The sequence below is a fragment of the Henckelia pumila genome, chromosome 1, assembly GCF_033568475.1.
Source record: "Henckelia pumila isolate YLH828 chromosome 1, ASM3356847v2, whole genome shotgun sequence".
Taxonomy (NCBI): Eukaryota; Viridiplantae; Streptophyta; class Magnoliopsida; order Lamiales; family Gesneriaceae; genus Henckelia; species Henckelia pumila.
The window spans coordinates 141849678-141868722 of record NC_133120.1 but is presented as its reverse complement, the minus strand read 5'-3'; the positions used below and the strand labels follow the sequence as shown (position 1 = coordinate 141868722).

General features: G+C 36.3%; 1 protein-coding gene across 1 annotated transcript; it reads right to left on the bottom strand.

The window, feature by feature from the left end:
• Positions 1 to 2002: 2002 nt before the first annotated feature.
• Positions 2003 to 3933, bottom strand: LOC140876355 (flavanone 3-dioxygenase 2-like). The gene is made up of 4 exons (XM_073280303.1): positions 3540 to 3933; positions 2996 to 3246; positions 2420 to 2741; positions 2003 to 2299 (listed from the first exon to the last, which is right to left on the bottom strand). Exons 1-4 carry the CDS (start codon positions 3924 to 3926, stop codon positions 2054 to 2056), a joined length of 1206 nt encoding a protein of 401 aa, XP_073136404.1. The 5' UTR covers positions 3927 to 3933; the 3' UTR covers positions 2003 to 2053.
• Positions 3934 to 19045: the final 15112 nt, after the last annotated feature.

Here is a 19045-nt window from a genome sequence, read left to right as displayed (position 1 = left end):
AGATTTCAATTAAATTTAGCATTCAATCTATGGAAAGTAAATTAAAAGATAAAATAAACAAAGAAAACACAAGTAAACTTGAAGAATTCAATCACATAAATAAAAAAGTCTTAGAAATCATCTCAACTAAGCTACGTCATTTCTCTAGAATCAAAAAGTTAGTTCATAAAGCAAAAGAAACAAAAACAAAGCATGGTTATGAATCTAGACATCAAATTTTAATAATAGGATATGAAAAAGAAAGAATAGTGAAGCCAAATCTGCGTTTCTGTCCCAGATTCAGCGTTCTTCGTCTTCGCAATCAATCTTTCTTCAAACTCTTTCTTGTGTCGTTCTCTCAAATCTGTTGTGTGCGTGTGTTATGCATCTCAATTCTTTTTTCTCACGTATGTTAGAGTCCTTTTATAAGTCTCGAAGCCCAACAAGTCGGGTCTATTCGGTTGCTCAAACTCATTTTCCTTCATGTTTTTCCACAGGGGTCGGCGCCTAGGTGCTTGAGAGCAGCGCTTAGGCGCTCTTCATGGCCAGGTATTGGCTCCTAGGCACCTCATGGTGGCGCCACCCTTCACGCCCCATCTCTTCATTGAGGCGCCTAGGCGCACCACTGCTTCTCATCAAATCCTTTTTCCAGTGCTTTAGGCACTTCATTCGGTGTTTATAAGACTCTTTCTTTGTGCTCTAAAAATCATATCTTTATTCCTCTTCAACATCTTTATATCCTCAACACCTCTCTTTTTAAGCAATTCATATATTTCGTCCACTTTCTGTATTTCACATAAGCAACATCGAAATGCGCATAATATCTCTCAATTCATAACAAAAACCAAGCTAAATCATATAACAATTAATCGCATAAATTGCACTAATCAACTGTACACACCTCCTATCCGGACAAATCGGCTCGGACACTTTCAAATTTTACTTAGCTATTTCATGGTTTCAATTTATATATGTTCTCAGACAATTTGGTTTGACTAGTCAGCTCGGAAATTTCCAAATGTTCACTATTATGGGTTTTAACCTATATGCTCAGACAATTTGGAAACAAGTCGGATCAGACAATTTCGATGTCTACTTCACCATTTCATGGTTCCATGGTCACATAAAAGATCAGATGGGAATAATCGGATACTCTTGTGCTTACCTACCCATTTCACCTACCCATTTCAAATCCATAATATGAATATATCATTCAAAAAAAAATTTACTAAAAAATTATTGGAAAATTGATCCAAACATTTGGTTTTGTTGTATAAAAAAATTAAAAATAAAAAATCTCTACATAAAATTAAAAAAAATTGGAATTGAATCTAATGAAAATTTTTGGTAAAAAAAAATATAATTAACAAGACAAATAATTTGAAATTTAAATGATACTCATCAACCTTGGTGTGATATCTAACAAAACAAAAATGTGTTTTATATAAATTTTCAGTTGTTGTCAGATATCATATCGAGTGTCTTGATGGGTGTGTCACATTGAAAATATTTTAAAATTTTCAAGTTAATTTTCTTGTCAACTATAATGTTATTAATAAAGATTTTACATTAGATTCACTATTAAAATTTTCACTTAATTAAAATAACTTTTAAATTTTTTTATCACAATTACTAAATAAAACATATCTAATTTATATTTTATATATATTTATCAGTGTAGTTATTATAATTTATTGTATATTTACTATATCATAATCTGACATAAAGATAAATTCGAAAAAAAAAAATCTAACATAAGAATAATTTTAAATAAAATCGTTTTGTAAAGGTTAATTTGTTTGGGAGTATGTACAGGGCAATGGCATCCGCGTCTCATGATCTCGCCCCAACAATCCAACAAAAGAGATCAAATATAGAATTTGATAATAATAAAAACATATATTAATATAATTTATGAAATAATTAAAGCTAGCCCATTTTAACATAACAATCGACAAACACACGACAATTTATTGGAATAAAAATAGATACAACATTACAAGGCCAATTGCTTGGTTACAAAGTACTCATATGCCAAAAACTCTGGCTATATGCATAATGTGCTCAAATCGCCTCAGACGTCGATCCTTAATTTCTCCAATGCATTCTTCCCTCGACTGGTGATACTTTGTTGCAGTTTGACATAATCTTTATACGTAACGGACCTGTATTGGTGGTCCGTCTCGTTAACCAACGGGGCTGCAGGCCTAACAATGGTAGACATCTCCGGCCCGTGCCCTACGGCCACCGAAATCCTGGTCTTGTGCTGGTTCACAGTCGCTCGATGCTCGATGCTCTTATACCTCCCATTGCTCAGTATCTGTAGAGATCATAATTATATTAAACCACTATTAGAAATCGCTAATTAATTAAAGATCGACTTTCACAACACCCATGTATATATATATATATATATATATATGCTAGCTAGCTAGCTAACCTCCAAATAATCGCCGACGTTGACGACTAATGTGGATGGGACATCATGGACAGAAACCCATGTACCATCATGTTTGATTTGTAATCCCTCCACTCCATTTTCCATCAAGATCGTTAGCCCACCATGATCAGAATGAGCTGCAAGCCCTAAGGTCTTGTTGGGCTCCGGGCATGGCGGATAGTAGTTACATGCAATGATTTGGACTCCTTCCCCAAGTGATCTCTCAAAGTATCCTTCCTCTAGTCCTAAATTTTGGGATATGGCACCACCTATCTTCATTGTCAACTTCCATATCTCCACAAGATATGCCTTTACAATGTTTCTAAAATCAAATATCAATGAAGAAGATTAGTAAAGAACATCTTAATTAATGAATGAATTTTTTGGGGGGCAGTTACCAGTGTTGTCCGTATTTTTCAGAGCCAAAACCATTATTTCAGTACTCCCTGTACGTTATTTTTGGTTATATATATATATTCTTCTGGGAAACTATAGCTAGTACTAAAAAAAGAAAATTACAACATGACATGAAAACTTTGACGAGTAAAGGGAATTAAAATGGAAATTAATTATGACCTGTACTTAGGGGGGTTGTCTGGCCAGAGCTGGAAAATAGTATCTGGAAATGGATGACCATAGTGCCTCAAATAATCCCTCCAGTGAAGCTTGTGCGCCAATGGTGTGTTGAGGCTGGTCCCATATCTAATTGGACTCAGTACATCCTCTGAATAATATTTCATTTTTTCCTCCAAACTCTGCCCGAAGAATTCTTCAATAACTTCCAGCGTCTCAGAAATCACTTTCTCATCAATCCCATGATTTTTTACCTATAATATATATATATATATATATATATATAGCACCATCAACAAGCCGCAATTTTATAGCACCACCATAGACAACTACGTGACCAACAACTGGCAATCACTCATGGGATGAAGAAGGTATCACGCCAACTGTAACTGTTGTTGATCACGTAGTTGTCCATGTGATCGAAACTATATATATATATATATATATATATATATATATATATATATATATATATTAATGACATAATTGAGGCATGCATATGTAAAAGAGTAGTAAAGAAATATAAACACTATAGATACTCACTCACCCTAAAGAACCCCCACTCAACACAGGCATCTCCAATGGCTTTGATGGTTGACGCCTTACTTTCGGCGGATCCGTCGAGGCCGCTCAGATCGATTGTGGGAATGTCGGAACCACCAGCAGCATCCATGGGATTCTGATCAAACTGCAGAAGGAATTCCGATGGCAGCTTCTGCAAGTGAGGCGTTGATTCAAGAAGACTCTTCACCCCTTTTGTGTAATCAGAAGTAGTCGAGTTGATCTGCGCAGACGAGCATTTGGACGCCGCCATCCTTCCGGCACCAACTGATAATGTGGGAGAAAATGTATGTGACTGGAATGCCGCTTTTGTCCGAGGCATGCACATGTTTTGCATGGAAGCAGGCGGCGTGGACCTCCTGAATAAGGACATTAATTATATTTCCTTTTTCTATTCCTATATGAAATGTACGTGGTACACGATATCTCTTGCACGCTGCAAATATATATATAATGGACATTTTATTGGAAAAAAAAAGTATTTTCCCCATAATTATAATATGTAATTGATTACTATTATCGTTTTTAAGAACTAAGATCATCATATTTCACGCATTGATTAGGGTTGGAAAATTCATATAATTAAATTATACATTATCATTATGCCATCTTAATTTTGTTAAAAATCCTGACTTATTTTTGTTGACATTGTTACGCGGTTTTCGCTCGTAAACGTACGATGTCAAGTTTTATTGGATAATGCACTACATATACAAATGGGATTAAAAGTTGGGTTACAAAGTACATTTAAAATTATAAAATTATCCTAAATGTAATTTTGAAATATTTTTTTCAAATAAAATGTATGGATAATTTTGTAATTTCGAATGTTTTGTAACTCAATTTGTAACCATCATTGTGCATAATACTCACTAAAATTTGATGATCCGAATCCAGTTTAAGCCCAAAGATTCAAGTCCGGATATGAACTTGAAATCAAGAAAAGAGTGTTAGAGGAGGCCGGGATGATGTTGTGACGTAGCTCCTCCGATGCTCAGGTCAGAGACGTGAACGAATAAGAGAAAGAGGAGCTTGGACGCCCCTCAAAATGAAAGTGAATAAGTTGCAAATGAAGTGAGCAAACCCATATTTATAGGAGACAAGGTAGGTGTTGAAAAGAGAATCAGAAGAACATTACAGAAAGGAAACTAATTTTTCTTATTTCATTGATAAAAGATGGGTACAATAAATAGAAGAAAAAGAGTAATCGGGGGAATAATTCCAGCCACAATAATTGAAATTGATTCTAATTGATTTATTCCTACTTAACAAAAATATGAGGATCCTTAAAATATTGCCACTTCCCCTCAAGTTGGTGCGAAGATATCAATCATTCCCAACTTGCTGACTTGATCCTCGAATGACCTTCTCATCAAGATTTTGGTGAAGATATCTGCAAGCTGTTTCAAGGTTGGAACAGAAGGAGTACAAATTATTCCTTCGTCAAGTTTTTCCTTGATAAAATGCATGTCGATTTCAACATGTTTAGTCCCGTCATGTAACACATGATTGTGAGCAATGCTTATGGCAGATTTTTTTATAACAATATAACCTTATGAAAAGATCAATAGTCTATGTAAGTTCTTCAAGGACTCTTTTTAAGCAAAAAATCCTTCACACACTCCTTGGGCCATTGATCGAAATTCAGCTTTTGCACTACTTCTAAAGACGACACTTTGTTTTTGCTTCTCCAAGTAACCAAGTTGCCCCATACAAGTGTACAATAACCAGAAGTAGATCTTCTATCGGTGATTGATCTAGCCCAATCAGCATCCAGGTAGACTTCAACTCCTCTAGTCTGACTCTTTTTAAAGAACAAGCCTTTTCCCGGAGTTGCCTTTAAATATAGAAAAATATGAAATACAACTTCAAGATGTTCATCATATGGGTTATGCATGAACTGACTTACCATACTCACAGCGAAGGCTATATCTGGTCGAGTGTGAGATAAATAAATTAAATATCCAACTAACCTTTGACATCTTCCGGAATCAACTTGAACTCCTTTTACATACCCAAGTTTCAAATTGGTTTCTAATGGAGTATCAGCAGGCTTGCATCCACTCATACATGTCTCTTCCAAGAGATCCAAAATGTTCTTGCGTTGATACATCACTATTCCTTTTCTTGATCGAGCGATCTCCATTCCTAGAAAGTATCTCAATTGTCCTAAAGCTTTTATTTCAAACTCTTTGGCTAAATTTTTCTTTAGTTTGATCATTTCTTCAACATCATCTTATGTCAAAATGATATCATCAATATAAATAATCAAGATGAAGATTTTTTTGTTAGATATATACCTTCGTAAATAGAGTGATATCAGCCTGCCCTTGACTATAGCCCATACTTTTTACAAATTTGGTGAACCTTTCAAACCAAGCTTGTAAGGTTTGGACAGTCTGAAATCACAGAAATACCAAAAAAAACTTTTCGAGTGTGTGTTATCTTTCAGTGTTGTCAACACTTCAAGAAAATACTATGCAGCGGAATAAATAAATAACAGTAAATAGAACACAGATATTTATGCACAAGTATTAAATACTTGTGCGATGCCTCATGACGAAATAATCACTAGAAAATCAAATCAGTTTACAAAACCCAACTAGTTATTGTTTATGAAAAACTACTTTTCTCAACAGATTGAGAAAATAAATGACTTCCTAAAAACTAGTAAGAACTAGAATAATAAACCAATAGGAAGTTCTAAGCCGAAAAACAAAAACCAAAGAAACACTTTCTGAACAACACTTTACTCGTGTGTTCTTAAGTGTTTCCAACACTACTCGGCAACACAACGTAACATCAATGAACACTCCAGAAATTCTTCAACAATCGATCTTCAAAGCTCCAGAATTTCTGCAGTGAATTCTTTATGTATTTTTCTCTCTACGTTTCACTTTCTCAATCGTTAGTTCAGTCTCTTCTGATCGGTCAATGCACTCCCTTTTATAGATCTTCAATATATTTCGATAAATAAGAACCTACAAAGTATAGAAACAATATATCATCAGAAATCCAATATTTCGAATCAGAAATAATAAAGATTACCAACTTTAAAACTTGTCTAAGAAAGACAAAACTCTAAAGATAGGAATTGAATGCAATAAGGAAACAATTTAAAAGACATGTGCACGACATGTTCTTTCAAACTCCCCTTTTTTGCCTTTCTGGACAAACACACACAAGTGCAAATAACTCCCCCTAAATTATATAACTAAAGCTCCCCCTGTATTTAATCATCTCAGAACACAGTGTTGTGCGGTCGTGTTGGCAACACCGACTCTCAACACTTACAAGATCAGAGTAGCAGATAGTTTAATAGCATATCAGAGAGTAATAAGGAGCACAAACTAATCAACTCAGAAATATATTTCAAACTTATAGAAAAATAACAAAATAACTAAGGATAAGGATAAGAAAAATACTAAAAACAATTGTGATCAACTAAGATCAGATACTCTAAACATCTTCCTCTTCAGCTTGATCAGCACTTGATCCCACTCCCCCTTTTTGTCCAGAGGGCCCTGGTAGTCCAAGTTTATTTCAGTACTCAACTAGAAAAGCTTCATAGTAATCAATATCAGCTTTGTCTAAGAGCATGAACCTCTGAATTTTCGAAAATTAACAATTGTAACCAAGACCTCTCATGCCTTCAATCATAAATCATCATGTAACTCTTTAAAGTCCAAAGCAACTCAAATTTTCGAAAATCACACATGAAACCTACTGAAAATCATGAAAAAATCGAACCCTACATACACATAATAACAAGAATTTTCGAAAATTAAAGGAGATTATGAGCAAGAACATATATAGCTTGAATGAAAGCCCAACAAGAATGCTTATACTTGCCTTCAACCTTTAATACCCGACAAAAACAAAATGCAAGAGGGGAGAGGGCTGGGATTTCGAACTAATATCAAGCTACACCTCCCTTGGAGGTCCTCCGGCGACGGCAGCGGCGGTGGAGGGCGGCGGCGGCGGCTAGGTCTTGAAGGAGGGGGAATAGCCGATCCAAAAGCAAGAATGAGAGAGGAGAGAATGGAGTGGGGCGTTTTCTTTGGGTTTGGTAGACTAGGGTTTGCTAAATATTTTATTTTGGGTTTAAAAGTAGAGTGTGTAGTGTGTACATGTGTAAGTAAGTATAGGTGTAAGTAATTAAAAGTAGGTGTGTATGTGTGCTTTTAAAAATACAGCTTATAGTACAACTCTATAGTACAACTTTATAGTACAACTTTTACCTACTAACTTACACTATTAAAATTCCTAAGTTTAAAGAATCCTAATCAAAAATATTAAATTGGGTTTTACTAATCCGGGTTTATGAAAATTCTAATTTTCGAAAAAGTTAAAGAATAAGCCCAATATTGCAATACTAAGAAAAATTATTTCTGATACCCGGAAATTTCTAACTTTTGAATTCCCTTCTAAATTTCCTCTTACCTCCCTAATAAACTTTTAAAATAAAAATTCTTGGAATTTACGGCCAAAATCCGCCATCACCGAACGCCGGAACCGGAAGTTACTGTCTCAAAATTTTCAAGAATAAAGAACTTAACAAATTTGAGCACTTAAACTTTAAAGGAAATTTAAGCAGTTAATTCCAAGCAATTAAAATCATAATTATTAAAAAAAGAATTTTAGGCACTATCTTAGGAATTAAAATCAACACTTTAAATATTTGTATGTCACTGCAATAAATGAAATATTTAAATAATAGCAGAGCGATTAAAATAATTTAAACAACTAGACGAACATTTAGAATTAATTTAAATAAATACACAAGCAGTATAAAAACCTTTAAAATGATTTGGACAGATAAAAGAATTTAACTAAATAAGCTAGACATTTAAAATCATTTAAATGAATAAACTAAACAATTAAATAAAATCATTTGAATAAATAAATGATATTCTATTAACACATAATTCAAATAAAGAATTTAAATCAATTAAACTTAAAAAATAATAATCATAATATTTATTTAATTTAATATATGCGAATTAGTAGATTAGATTTTAGGTACTACAATTCGTTCCCCCTTTAAATGGAATTTCGTCCTCGAAATTCAGGATTTACTAACTAGGTCCAGATACATTAGACCCGGTTCTTACCGAGCACCCACATGAGTTGACGCTAAATAGCTTACGATGTACACTCTGATACTTATTAGTGTCTATATCATCAAGAATCGGACTAATTCTTACTGCAATACATATTCACAATTCTTATTTGTTCCCAAATGATTGCTTCCTAAGAGAGATTTCAAATCATTACTCTCATGTGACTTTAAAAGTTTTAATTCATCACCTAAAGTCCTAAAATATCTTATACATGCCTTGGTTCGATAACCTTAAATCCTAGATCGCAAATTCTAAGCATTAAAGTTCTGTATACCCAATAAAGAATTTATGTCGATCTTTACCATAAATTAGAAGCTTTATAACCACGAAACTATGCTTAATGTATATTCACTAGTTAAACTTAACTCATATAATCTAGAACTTGAACTCTTGAGAAATCCACAAGTTCCCAGAATACTTAGCAACTAAACACTAAAATTTTCAAAATAGGATAACTAAGGGACTATACAATTCTACCTTGTTAGACCTCGAAATAAGATATGAATCTGACTTATATTTCCCCAACATCGATACAATAAACCCATCATGTATCACTAACATCTCTGTGTCAGCTCGAATGATAAAACAAATTGCCTATCTCCTCAGCAATTACATAAGGACCGACAAATCGAGTTAATTTTCTTATATACCCAAGTCAATAGTACAACCGAACAATGATACCTACAAAAACAACCTAACAACCATTTTGAAATTCTAAAGGTATACGCCATTTATTAGCAATGATTTGCTTAATGTTCTTGGACTATGCTCAATCCCTTATTAGTTACTACATCTCACAACGCCTATAGGGATGAATAAAATTCTCTTAAGCAACGACTCTAGTTCAGCTAACCTTTAAGTGGAACAAATGACTCTCCTCAACTTAGGATTTATTGACCCATTTCTCTAAATAAATCTAAATTAATCCTTGATAAGAAAAAATATAACCATATAATCCATTGTTGTTCAGCTCCAAGATGTTATCCAATAATATAAAGAATCCAATTAGGCAACTACATAGATCCCAATTATCCATTCACCAATTTATACTTTCGTCTCTTAGGCATTCTTGATTCTACCGAAAGTTTAATTCTTAGTTAAAATCTTCCAACGGATTAATCCACCTTTTCTATCCCAGACACAACGACTAGGAGATCCATATTTACACCTCAAGTCAAATTATAACATGAGTTATTATCCACTTATTGGATTAGATAGCCTCTAAGTACCAAAAAATTCTTACATATCGTCTGAATTCATTTCTCAAATCCCTATTCAATTCGACAGCAAGTTCGAAAATCCAAAATTCCCAAATTATTAAATCTACAACCTGAATTAATATTTCAAAAACTTAGTACCCAATTAGGCACCTTGAAGAGTTTGTAACCCGATCGTATATGCTTACTCAGTATTCCCCTAGTACCTTAGTGTTTCACCGGTGATTAAATCTACAGCTTATCCGGTAAACTGCTTGAATATTCTATTCGTCATTTTGTTCCCATAGTTGGTGCAATAGTCATACCGGTTGACATTCACAAAACCTTAGAATGATAATATAAAGTTCCCAAAAGTCTCTAGGGACAACTCTATTTCCTATCTCGCAACTGTTCACCCATTCAGCTTACCAAAAATAATCTGTTTACTCTTAACGATCCTATTTAAAATAGGACAACCCAATCAGCTAATTCACTAACTAGCAATCTTCTCGCTAGAACTAGTTATAACTAGTAGTCGCCACTCCTCGGATCACAACAATAACTTAGGATTTGATCTTGTACTAATACTAAATTCCAATAGTCTAAACTCTTACTATGCGGTTACGAACCAATTATTTACACAAGAAATCAAAATGATAGTTGAAACCATAACCCACCCAAATTCTCAAATTGGTGGATCATGAAAGGAAACAAACATACAAGTAATGTTGCTCGATACGAAATGAATTAGTGCAAGCATTAAAAACAAACGAGTTGGAAATAAAAATCTGGATAAGCGAAAACAACTAACTCCTAATTAAATTCTAGGGATGAATGAATAACAAAGGAGGCTACATGATTAATGAATATGAGCCAACAAGATACAAATCTCATGATCATTCATCCATGGGTAATGAAGTCATGCTCAAACGATCAAAGTACGATTAAGAGCAAACGGTGTGACTTCGATCGAGATAAGTCCACACAAGTCAATAATCAGGAAGAACTACGGTCTCAAATTAAAATCAGATGTCAGTCACATAACGTGAGTAGATTACCAAAAAAAAAGATAGTAAATCTTACTCACAACAACATGTGGCTCTAGTACCGAATAAAATTTCAAAAAGTGTGAAACCTTAATAAGATTTTACTAAGAAGTTCAACCAATGCCAAAGTGGCAGAATTCAACGCTGATTAATGTCATACGAATCCATAAATGCTCAAAGGAAGTGCAAAGAAATTTCGGATATTCGAAAGTAGATGTTACGATGGATACAAGCACAAATGAAGAATAAGGAAATAATGATCGAAATATTAGTTCTCATAATTGAAAGGCTCATAGTAACCGACTCACTATTTGCCAAAATCCTAGTTGCCCAAATTACCAAAAGAAGACTCAAACTATCCATAATAATATAAAACAAAGTACATATCCCAAGTCTTCGCACGAATTTGTTTCACCAACTTAACCGACAAAACATACGTCTATAAATTTCTAAACAACTATACACTTAGTTTTATCCGACTAATCCATCCATAAGAGAGTAAATTACTACAAGGACACATAAATTAATATTTCCTAATGCTTAACACCACCTAATAACTCAAACAACATCCACGTACTGTCCAAAACTGGAAGGAATTTTTGTACACCAACTTCGTTTAACTTGAAGTCGCATGCTATAAAAAAAATAAACATTTGAATGGTACACTTTAAACTACTAAAAGAAATTTTTAAACAAAATTAAACACTGAAATTACACATTTAAAGGATTTAAACATCTATTATAAAAAAATTCTTAAAAAAATATGACATCAAAACATTTAAAGCAATAAATCAATTACGACTACCATATAAAATTTATTAAAACTTATAGACCTTGAGGTGAGATCCCTTGAGTTTCGGCAATCGGCAGTAGGCTCAGCCCAAACCAAGACCGTGCTCTGATACCAACTGAAATGACCCTAACCTCTATACTTAAATAAATAATAAAAGAAATACAGATTTTTAAAAAAATCTGTCATGACTTGTTTGTAAGTAAGTAAAACCTCCCTGTCACAGCCAACAATTCTAACCAAAAGCAATAAATGCGGCAAAAAGATAACCACTGCGATAATCATAACTTCAAAAGTAAAAGCAACCCCACACGGTTGCGAAAACGATAGCGATAACAGTTCAAGACTTTAAAATTTAAGCACAGGGAAAACACATCCTGGCTATTACAAAAAGTACATAAGTTTAAACTCTTTATTACAATCATAAACTAGTGCGGAAACATGAAATAGCAACGATCGTAGGGCCTCTCTCCGCCGGAGACCTCCCCTCTAGGACCCTGCCCCTCGGTCCCTACGAACTCCTCCTCACCTGGCAAACAAACAAGCATAGTGAGTCTAATGACCCAGCAAATATAAACTGTGATATAACAAGGGTTTTAAAATACTCCAAGCAATACTCAAACTACTATACATAATATACTTTGAAACTTAAACTGTAAACATGCGTGAAATAAGGGAAATGAGACAACATGCAAGTATGAACTCATGCCAACTCACGCTATGAAACTTTTGAACTTTCTTGACTTAACTGAAACACATGCATAACATAAAACTGAATAAATTGAGATGAGTCGACTGATACTTGAAAATTTAACTTTTGTTTTTGCTTTAGAACTTAGATCCTCGAATTGTGACTCAAGTTTCGATCATGATCATGGTTGCAGTGCACTATGCCGACAAGACGCCGAGATTTCTCTCGACGCGATTTGTCCCTTTACTTTCCTTTTTGGTAGGGGAGCCGAGATGAACCCGACCGCTTACTACACGTCTCTTTTGGTAGGGGAGCTGGGATGTCTCCCAGCCGCTTACTACACGTCTATGGAAAGTGGGTGAGGCATCCCCCAACCCACATTGCCCTGTCCAGTCACAATCAACTTACTTTGTTCAAAACTATTTTCTTTTCTTCCTTGACTCGACTCAAATTACTTAGCATGCAAGAACTTGTAACGACTTCCTTTGAAAATATTGTTTGGCTCAAAGACGAAACTCACGCACACGAATATGCAACTTAAGAAATGGAACTCAACTCAAAAACATGGGTGCAAGGTGGGTGAGTGGCTGCCCATAAGCTAAAAGCCCAATTATTTTTTTTTTACTTTCCTCAACCTTGCCTTAAACCGAGCAATCAAACCGTAAAACCCTTAACTCTATCATGCCTTAGAGAAATTCAACACTGCTCAAACCGACACTCTCCAAACACTAAAAACTAATCATATGACTTGTTTTCAACCTCATTTGACAGCCTATACAACCTGAACAAAAACACCCAATCCGGACAGCCCACTTTTGCCCTCAAAATTCTGCACCGACACCTTAACTTCAAAAATCCATAACTTGATGAAATCTTACCCGAAACGAGCCCATTTTATACCGAAGCGACCACAACATCAAGAAATTGACCTAGGACCAGCCCTAACCATGCCCAGACCACGTTCAGATCCTCCCCTGCCCCGAAATCAGACTGCCCTGTCCAAGCCAAACTCGCTCTGTAACACCTCTACCTTGGGAAAACACCACCAAGACCTATTTCCTTACTCCCACCTACTTCCAATCCACCAAACACAATCAAAAACATCTCTTATAACTTAGCACAAGCACCTTGGCAGCCCCTTACCACACTTCAACACCACAATTCAAAAATTATAAGATTATGCACCGAAAAGCCTTCAATCTTTTGTACAATCAATGAAACCAATTGCCAAGCAATAAAATACACTTCACATGCTTCAAAAACAGCCCAACAACATGCAAATTTCGAATTTAAAAGAGCATGAAACTCTGAATTTTCGAAAATTAACAATTGTAACCAAGACCTCTCATGCCTTCAATCATAAATCATCATGTAACTCTTTAAAGTCCAAAGCAACTCAAATTTTCGAAAATCACACATGAAACCTACTGAAAATCATGAAAAATTCGAACCCTACATACACATAATAACAAGCATTTTCGAAAATTAAAGGAGATTATGAGCAAGAACATATATAGCTTGAATGAAAGCCCAACAAAAATGCTTATACTTGCCTTCAACCTTTAATACGCAACAAAAATGAAATGCAAGAGGGGAGAGGGCTGGGATTTCGAACTAATATCAAGCTACACCTCCTGTAACACCCAAAAATTTTAATACGTAAATTTGCATGCATAATTAAGGAAAATAATTATTTAAAATTTATATTTGGGGTTAAATGTATTTATGTGATATTATGTGAAATATATGCATGATTTAAATGTATTTTAGCATTTAACCCGCAATTATGGTATTTTTAGATTTTTAAGAAATTAATTGTTTTGATCGCGTAGACGGGACCGTGGACGGACGAGATACCAAAATTCTTAGCCAAAAATATTTTATGAGTTTTATAAGCCTTAAAATATTATTTTAAGGTATTTTTTCAGAAAAATTTTTGTATTTAATTATATATTTAATTAAGGGTTGATTTTTAGCCAAAATAAGTCATTTTAATGACCTTTATTAACTTTTAAAAATCCCTTATTATTATATTTCGAGATTTAAAGTTTTTTTTTATCAAGTTAAGTTGTGTATTTAAAGTTTAGATATATTATCTAATTGATAGTATATTATCTACCTATTTTATTTAAAAGATTTTATACCTAAATTCTACCCAATCCCTCCCACAACTCACGCTCAATCCCCCTTTCATCGACAACAACCCCTCTCCCTCATCCCTTCCATCATTGAACAAAGAAAGCTAGAACCCCATAGCCGATCAAGCTTAACTCTTGAGGATTTTTGGTCCGTTCGTCGTCCCGGAGACCCGTATACACATCAACCTTCGTCAGTCAATTAAAAAGGCATGTGTAATTCTTTCCTTGAACACCATATAAGCTACTATTCTTTTCATGTCAGATTTTTATTGGATATTTATGATTAAGCTTTAGCATGTTCATGTTTTTGCACTTGGAGTTTGATTTTCTCACGTTTTGCATGTTGTACATCATAGGCTCACGTTTTTTTTTGGTCATGGAAGGGTCCAGGTTGTTGATCAACCTATGGGGTCGTGTCTTAGGGTCCCTTGAGTCGAGTGTTTTGAGTGGGGTGAGCCATGGGTGGCCCGAACCAAATCAAGAACAGCTGGTGTATAGACAGCGCGCAAGTTTAGGGTCCCGGGGAAGGGAGGATCGTTCTCCTTCCTCAGGCCATGTATTTTTGCGTGGTTTGTTGGGTTAGAACCGTATGGATGTTGGCTAGGTCTAGGAAGTGGTTACAGGGTCATTGGTGGTCTGAGCAAGCCGCACGATCGAAGTTACTGCCGCTGCTCATGTCTGCGCGCGAGTTGGGAATGGGCTGTGTTGCAGAGGTTCGTGTGGGCGGTACAGGCCATGGTTTTGGTTGGTTCTTAGCTTGATGGAAGCGACTGGATGTTGGCTAGTGTTAGGTGGTGGTGCTCCGGCCGGTGGTGGCCGGAGCAGGGCGGCCGACGACTTCTCCTGGAGCTGCTCGCGCAGCGCAGGGAAGGGGAAAGGGGGGGTTCGGGAATGGGGTTAGGGCTGGGTCGGGTGGTCCTGGGTGGTCCGGGTCGGGTATGGTAGGTCATGGGTCGGGTCAGGTGGTCCGGGTCTGGGTTAAGTGGGCCGGGCTCGGGTATTTTAATTTTAAATTAATTAAGAGATTAATTGGTTTTGGGTTTTTAATAATTAGTTAGAAAATTATTTGGGCTTCCAAATATTTTTATTTGGGACTTAAATAATTTATTTAAGTTAGCCCAATGATTTTTATGGGCTTGGGAGCCCATGAGAATTTTTGGGCCAGTCAGTGGATTTTTGGGCCAGTTAAGTTTAATTAAGTTATTTGGGCTAAAAAATATGATTATTGGGTTTTATTTAAGTTTAATAGGCCTAGATGAGTGACCAGCAGACTGGACCAACCATGAAAAATAAATAAGTCCGGAATATATATTTAATTATTTTTATGCATGAAGTCTATTTTAAGTATAAGTATATTATATTATGAAAAATTAAATAAATATATATTACGGACATATTTTCAGTGCATGCATTCATAAAATTTCTTATGTATATAATTATGTAAATGATGAGCAATAAAATATTTTGGTGGAAATTGAAGTATGTGTGACATAGGGGTGGTTTTCCACCATATGATTCGGTAGTTTTACTACCATAGGGGTGGTTATCCACCATATGATTCGGTAGTTTACTACCATAGGAGGTGATTTATCACGGCCATCGTACGTTGGTTCAGGAGACTGATCAGTCGACATATGAGCGTCACACTTATGGATAGGACCATCTTCAGGTTTCAAAAGCATTTCTCAATTATGTTATATATGATGAAGAAATAATATGTTTATGATTATGGTTATAATTCAGTTTATGATTCAACAGTTTTATTATGTGATGAAAATATTTCCATGCATGCTCATGTACATGTATATGTATTAGTAATTATGTGATGCATTATTTTTAACCTTGTTATAAAGGATTAGACATGTTGAGCCCCTAGGCTCACTACGCTTATATGGTGCAGGTGAGCATGATGACGTTTATGTAGCTCCTACCGGTGGTGAGGACTTATGAGCTCACGGAGCAGTGGACCCCATGACCGTCGCAGATTTTAGTTAATGTTAAAGAAACATTTATTTTATTATGCTGAGTTTTTAAACAAGTTCATCTTTTTATTATTTTAATTATGGGAATTTTGAATTATCAAACTTAGTATTTTTAATTCTTGCATAAGGATATTTTCAGCAATTTATTAAGTTATTTTTATGTAGTAAAATTATTTCTTTTATGTTTATACATATATGTATGGGCGTATATGTATAGTATTATTTATAGATTATTTTTTTAAAAAAAAAATTTCCGCATTTATTAGCACTAGGCGTTTCATTTGGTATCAGAGAGCGCGGTCCTTGGAGGGTGTCCTACTGCCACGTGAAGCTCAGAAATCCTACTACCGGTCTGTAAGTTTTAAATTGTTTTCTTATGATTTATAAGGAGCATATGTAATGATTTAAGATTTTCATGTTAGAAAAGTTTTAGAACCCTTAAGTTATGCATTGCGATTTACGTAAAGAAATATGTGGTGGTGCAGAATGCCTCCGAGACAGATGAATAGGCGAGGAGGACCTCCACCTCCACCTCCAACTCCGCAGAATCCGCTTGCAGCATTGGAGCAGGCCAATGCGAATATGATGGCTGGGATTACTGCTCTGTTGGAGCAGCAGGCGGCACGTCCTAGGCTCACACATGATGAGGATGTTGCCGAGTGGTTCCAGAAGAAGGGACCTAAGGAGTTTGTCGGCACCACTGATCCACTCATTGCTGAGGGGTGGATTCGATCACTGGAGTCCATATTTGACTACATGGGGATCACTGATGCTGACAGGGTGAAGTGTGCAGTGTATATGATGAGAGGTGATGCAGCCTCTTGGTGGGAAGGTGCGGTTCGAGGTGTGAATCTACCTACCTTGACTTGGGCAGAGTTCAGGCGTATCTTCTACGCCAAGTACTTCACGGAGGATGTGCGCAGTCGCATGGTCCGAGAGTTTATGAGTCTCCGCCAGGGAGACAAGTCTGTGGTGGATTACATCACCCAATTCGAAAAAGGGTGTCGTTTCGTGCCTCTTATTGCTGACAGTGCGCCGGATAAGTTGAGGCAATTTGTGGATGGTTTGCGGGCTGACATCAAGCATGACGTTCGCATGTTGGATGTCACTACTTATGAGGCGGCAGTTAGCAGAGCATTATGTTCTGAGGAGGGGAGGCGAGAGATGCAGCGAGAGCAGCAGAGTAAGAGGCAGTTTCAGCCAGGGTATCAGAGGGCGACTTCGCAGCCTCCTGCGAAGAAGCCGTATACTGGGCCGTCTAAGGGCCCGAATCAGCAGGGACAACAGTAGAGGTCTCAGGGGCGTCAGCTACAGCAGCAACAGAGGGGCGGGGCCCCTAATACTGGAGGAGTTCTGATCTGCCCACAGTGTCAGAACCGCACACCGAGAAGTGTCTAGTGGGGTCCAATGTATGCTATGTTTTCAAGGAGACAAGGCATGTTTCATATAACTGCCCGAAGAGGAAGAACACCACTGGGTAGGTGTTCATCATGCAGGCTGAGGAGGCAGACCCAGATACTTCCTTAATCACCGGTATTTCCTAAACTTCTTCTTTTAAGAAATTTTTGGGAATTTACTTCATGATTTTAAATTGCATGAATTATCTGTTTGTTTGGTTAGAGTAGGATGTTCATGTTATTCGTGTTTAATTAAGAGAAATATTTTGTAACTTTTATTGGGAGAAAAGTAAGTTTAGTATGCGACTGTTGGGATTTTCTGCATGCAGGGAGAATTCTAGTAGGAGGAAATTCCATGTTTGCGTTGCTAGATTCAGGAGCCACGCATTCGTTCATCTCCCTAGAGTTTATCAGGCGGGTAGGCATCAAGCCTGAGGTTGCTGTTACAGGTTACGATGTCACTATGCCGTCTGATCAGATTCTTACTACCACTAGCGTCTGCAGAGATTTGGAGATGGAGTTACAGGGACATACTATCAGAGCAAATTTTGTGGTTTTACCATTGACTGGATTCGATCTGATCTTGGGTATGGATTGGTTGTCAGTCAACGGAGCAGTGATTGATTTTCGGCAGATGACAGTGGCAATGAAACCAGTGGTAGGCGACCAGTTTGTTTTCTATGCATCTTCGAGCAGTGAGATCTCGCCTGTTATCTCTTATACACGTGCGAGGAAGTTATTGAGACGTGGTTGCCAGGGGTTTCTCGCCAGTGTAGTCACTTCATCAGAACCACCTAGTAGATCATTGTCAGATATAGAGGTGGTTTGTGACTTTTTAGATGTCTTTCCGGAGGACGTTTCGGGAGTCCCACCAGCTAGAGAGGTGGAGTTCAGTATTGATCTGATACCAGGTATTGTGCCTATCTCTAAGGCACCGTATCGACTTGCTCCTACCGAGATGAAAGAGTTGAAGGAGCAGATTCAAGAGTTGTTGGAGAAGGGCTTTATTCGTCCTAGCTTTTCTCCTTGGGGAGCTCCAGTGTTGTTTGTGAAGAAAAATGATGGTAGCATGAGACTTTGTATCGATTACCGAGAGCTCAACAGGGTCACTGTGAAGAACAAGTATCCA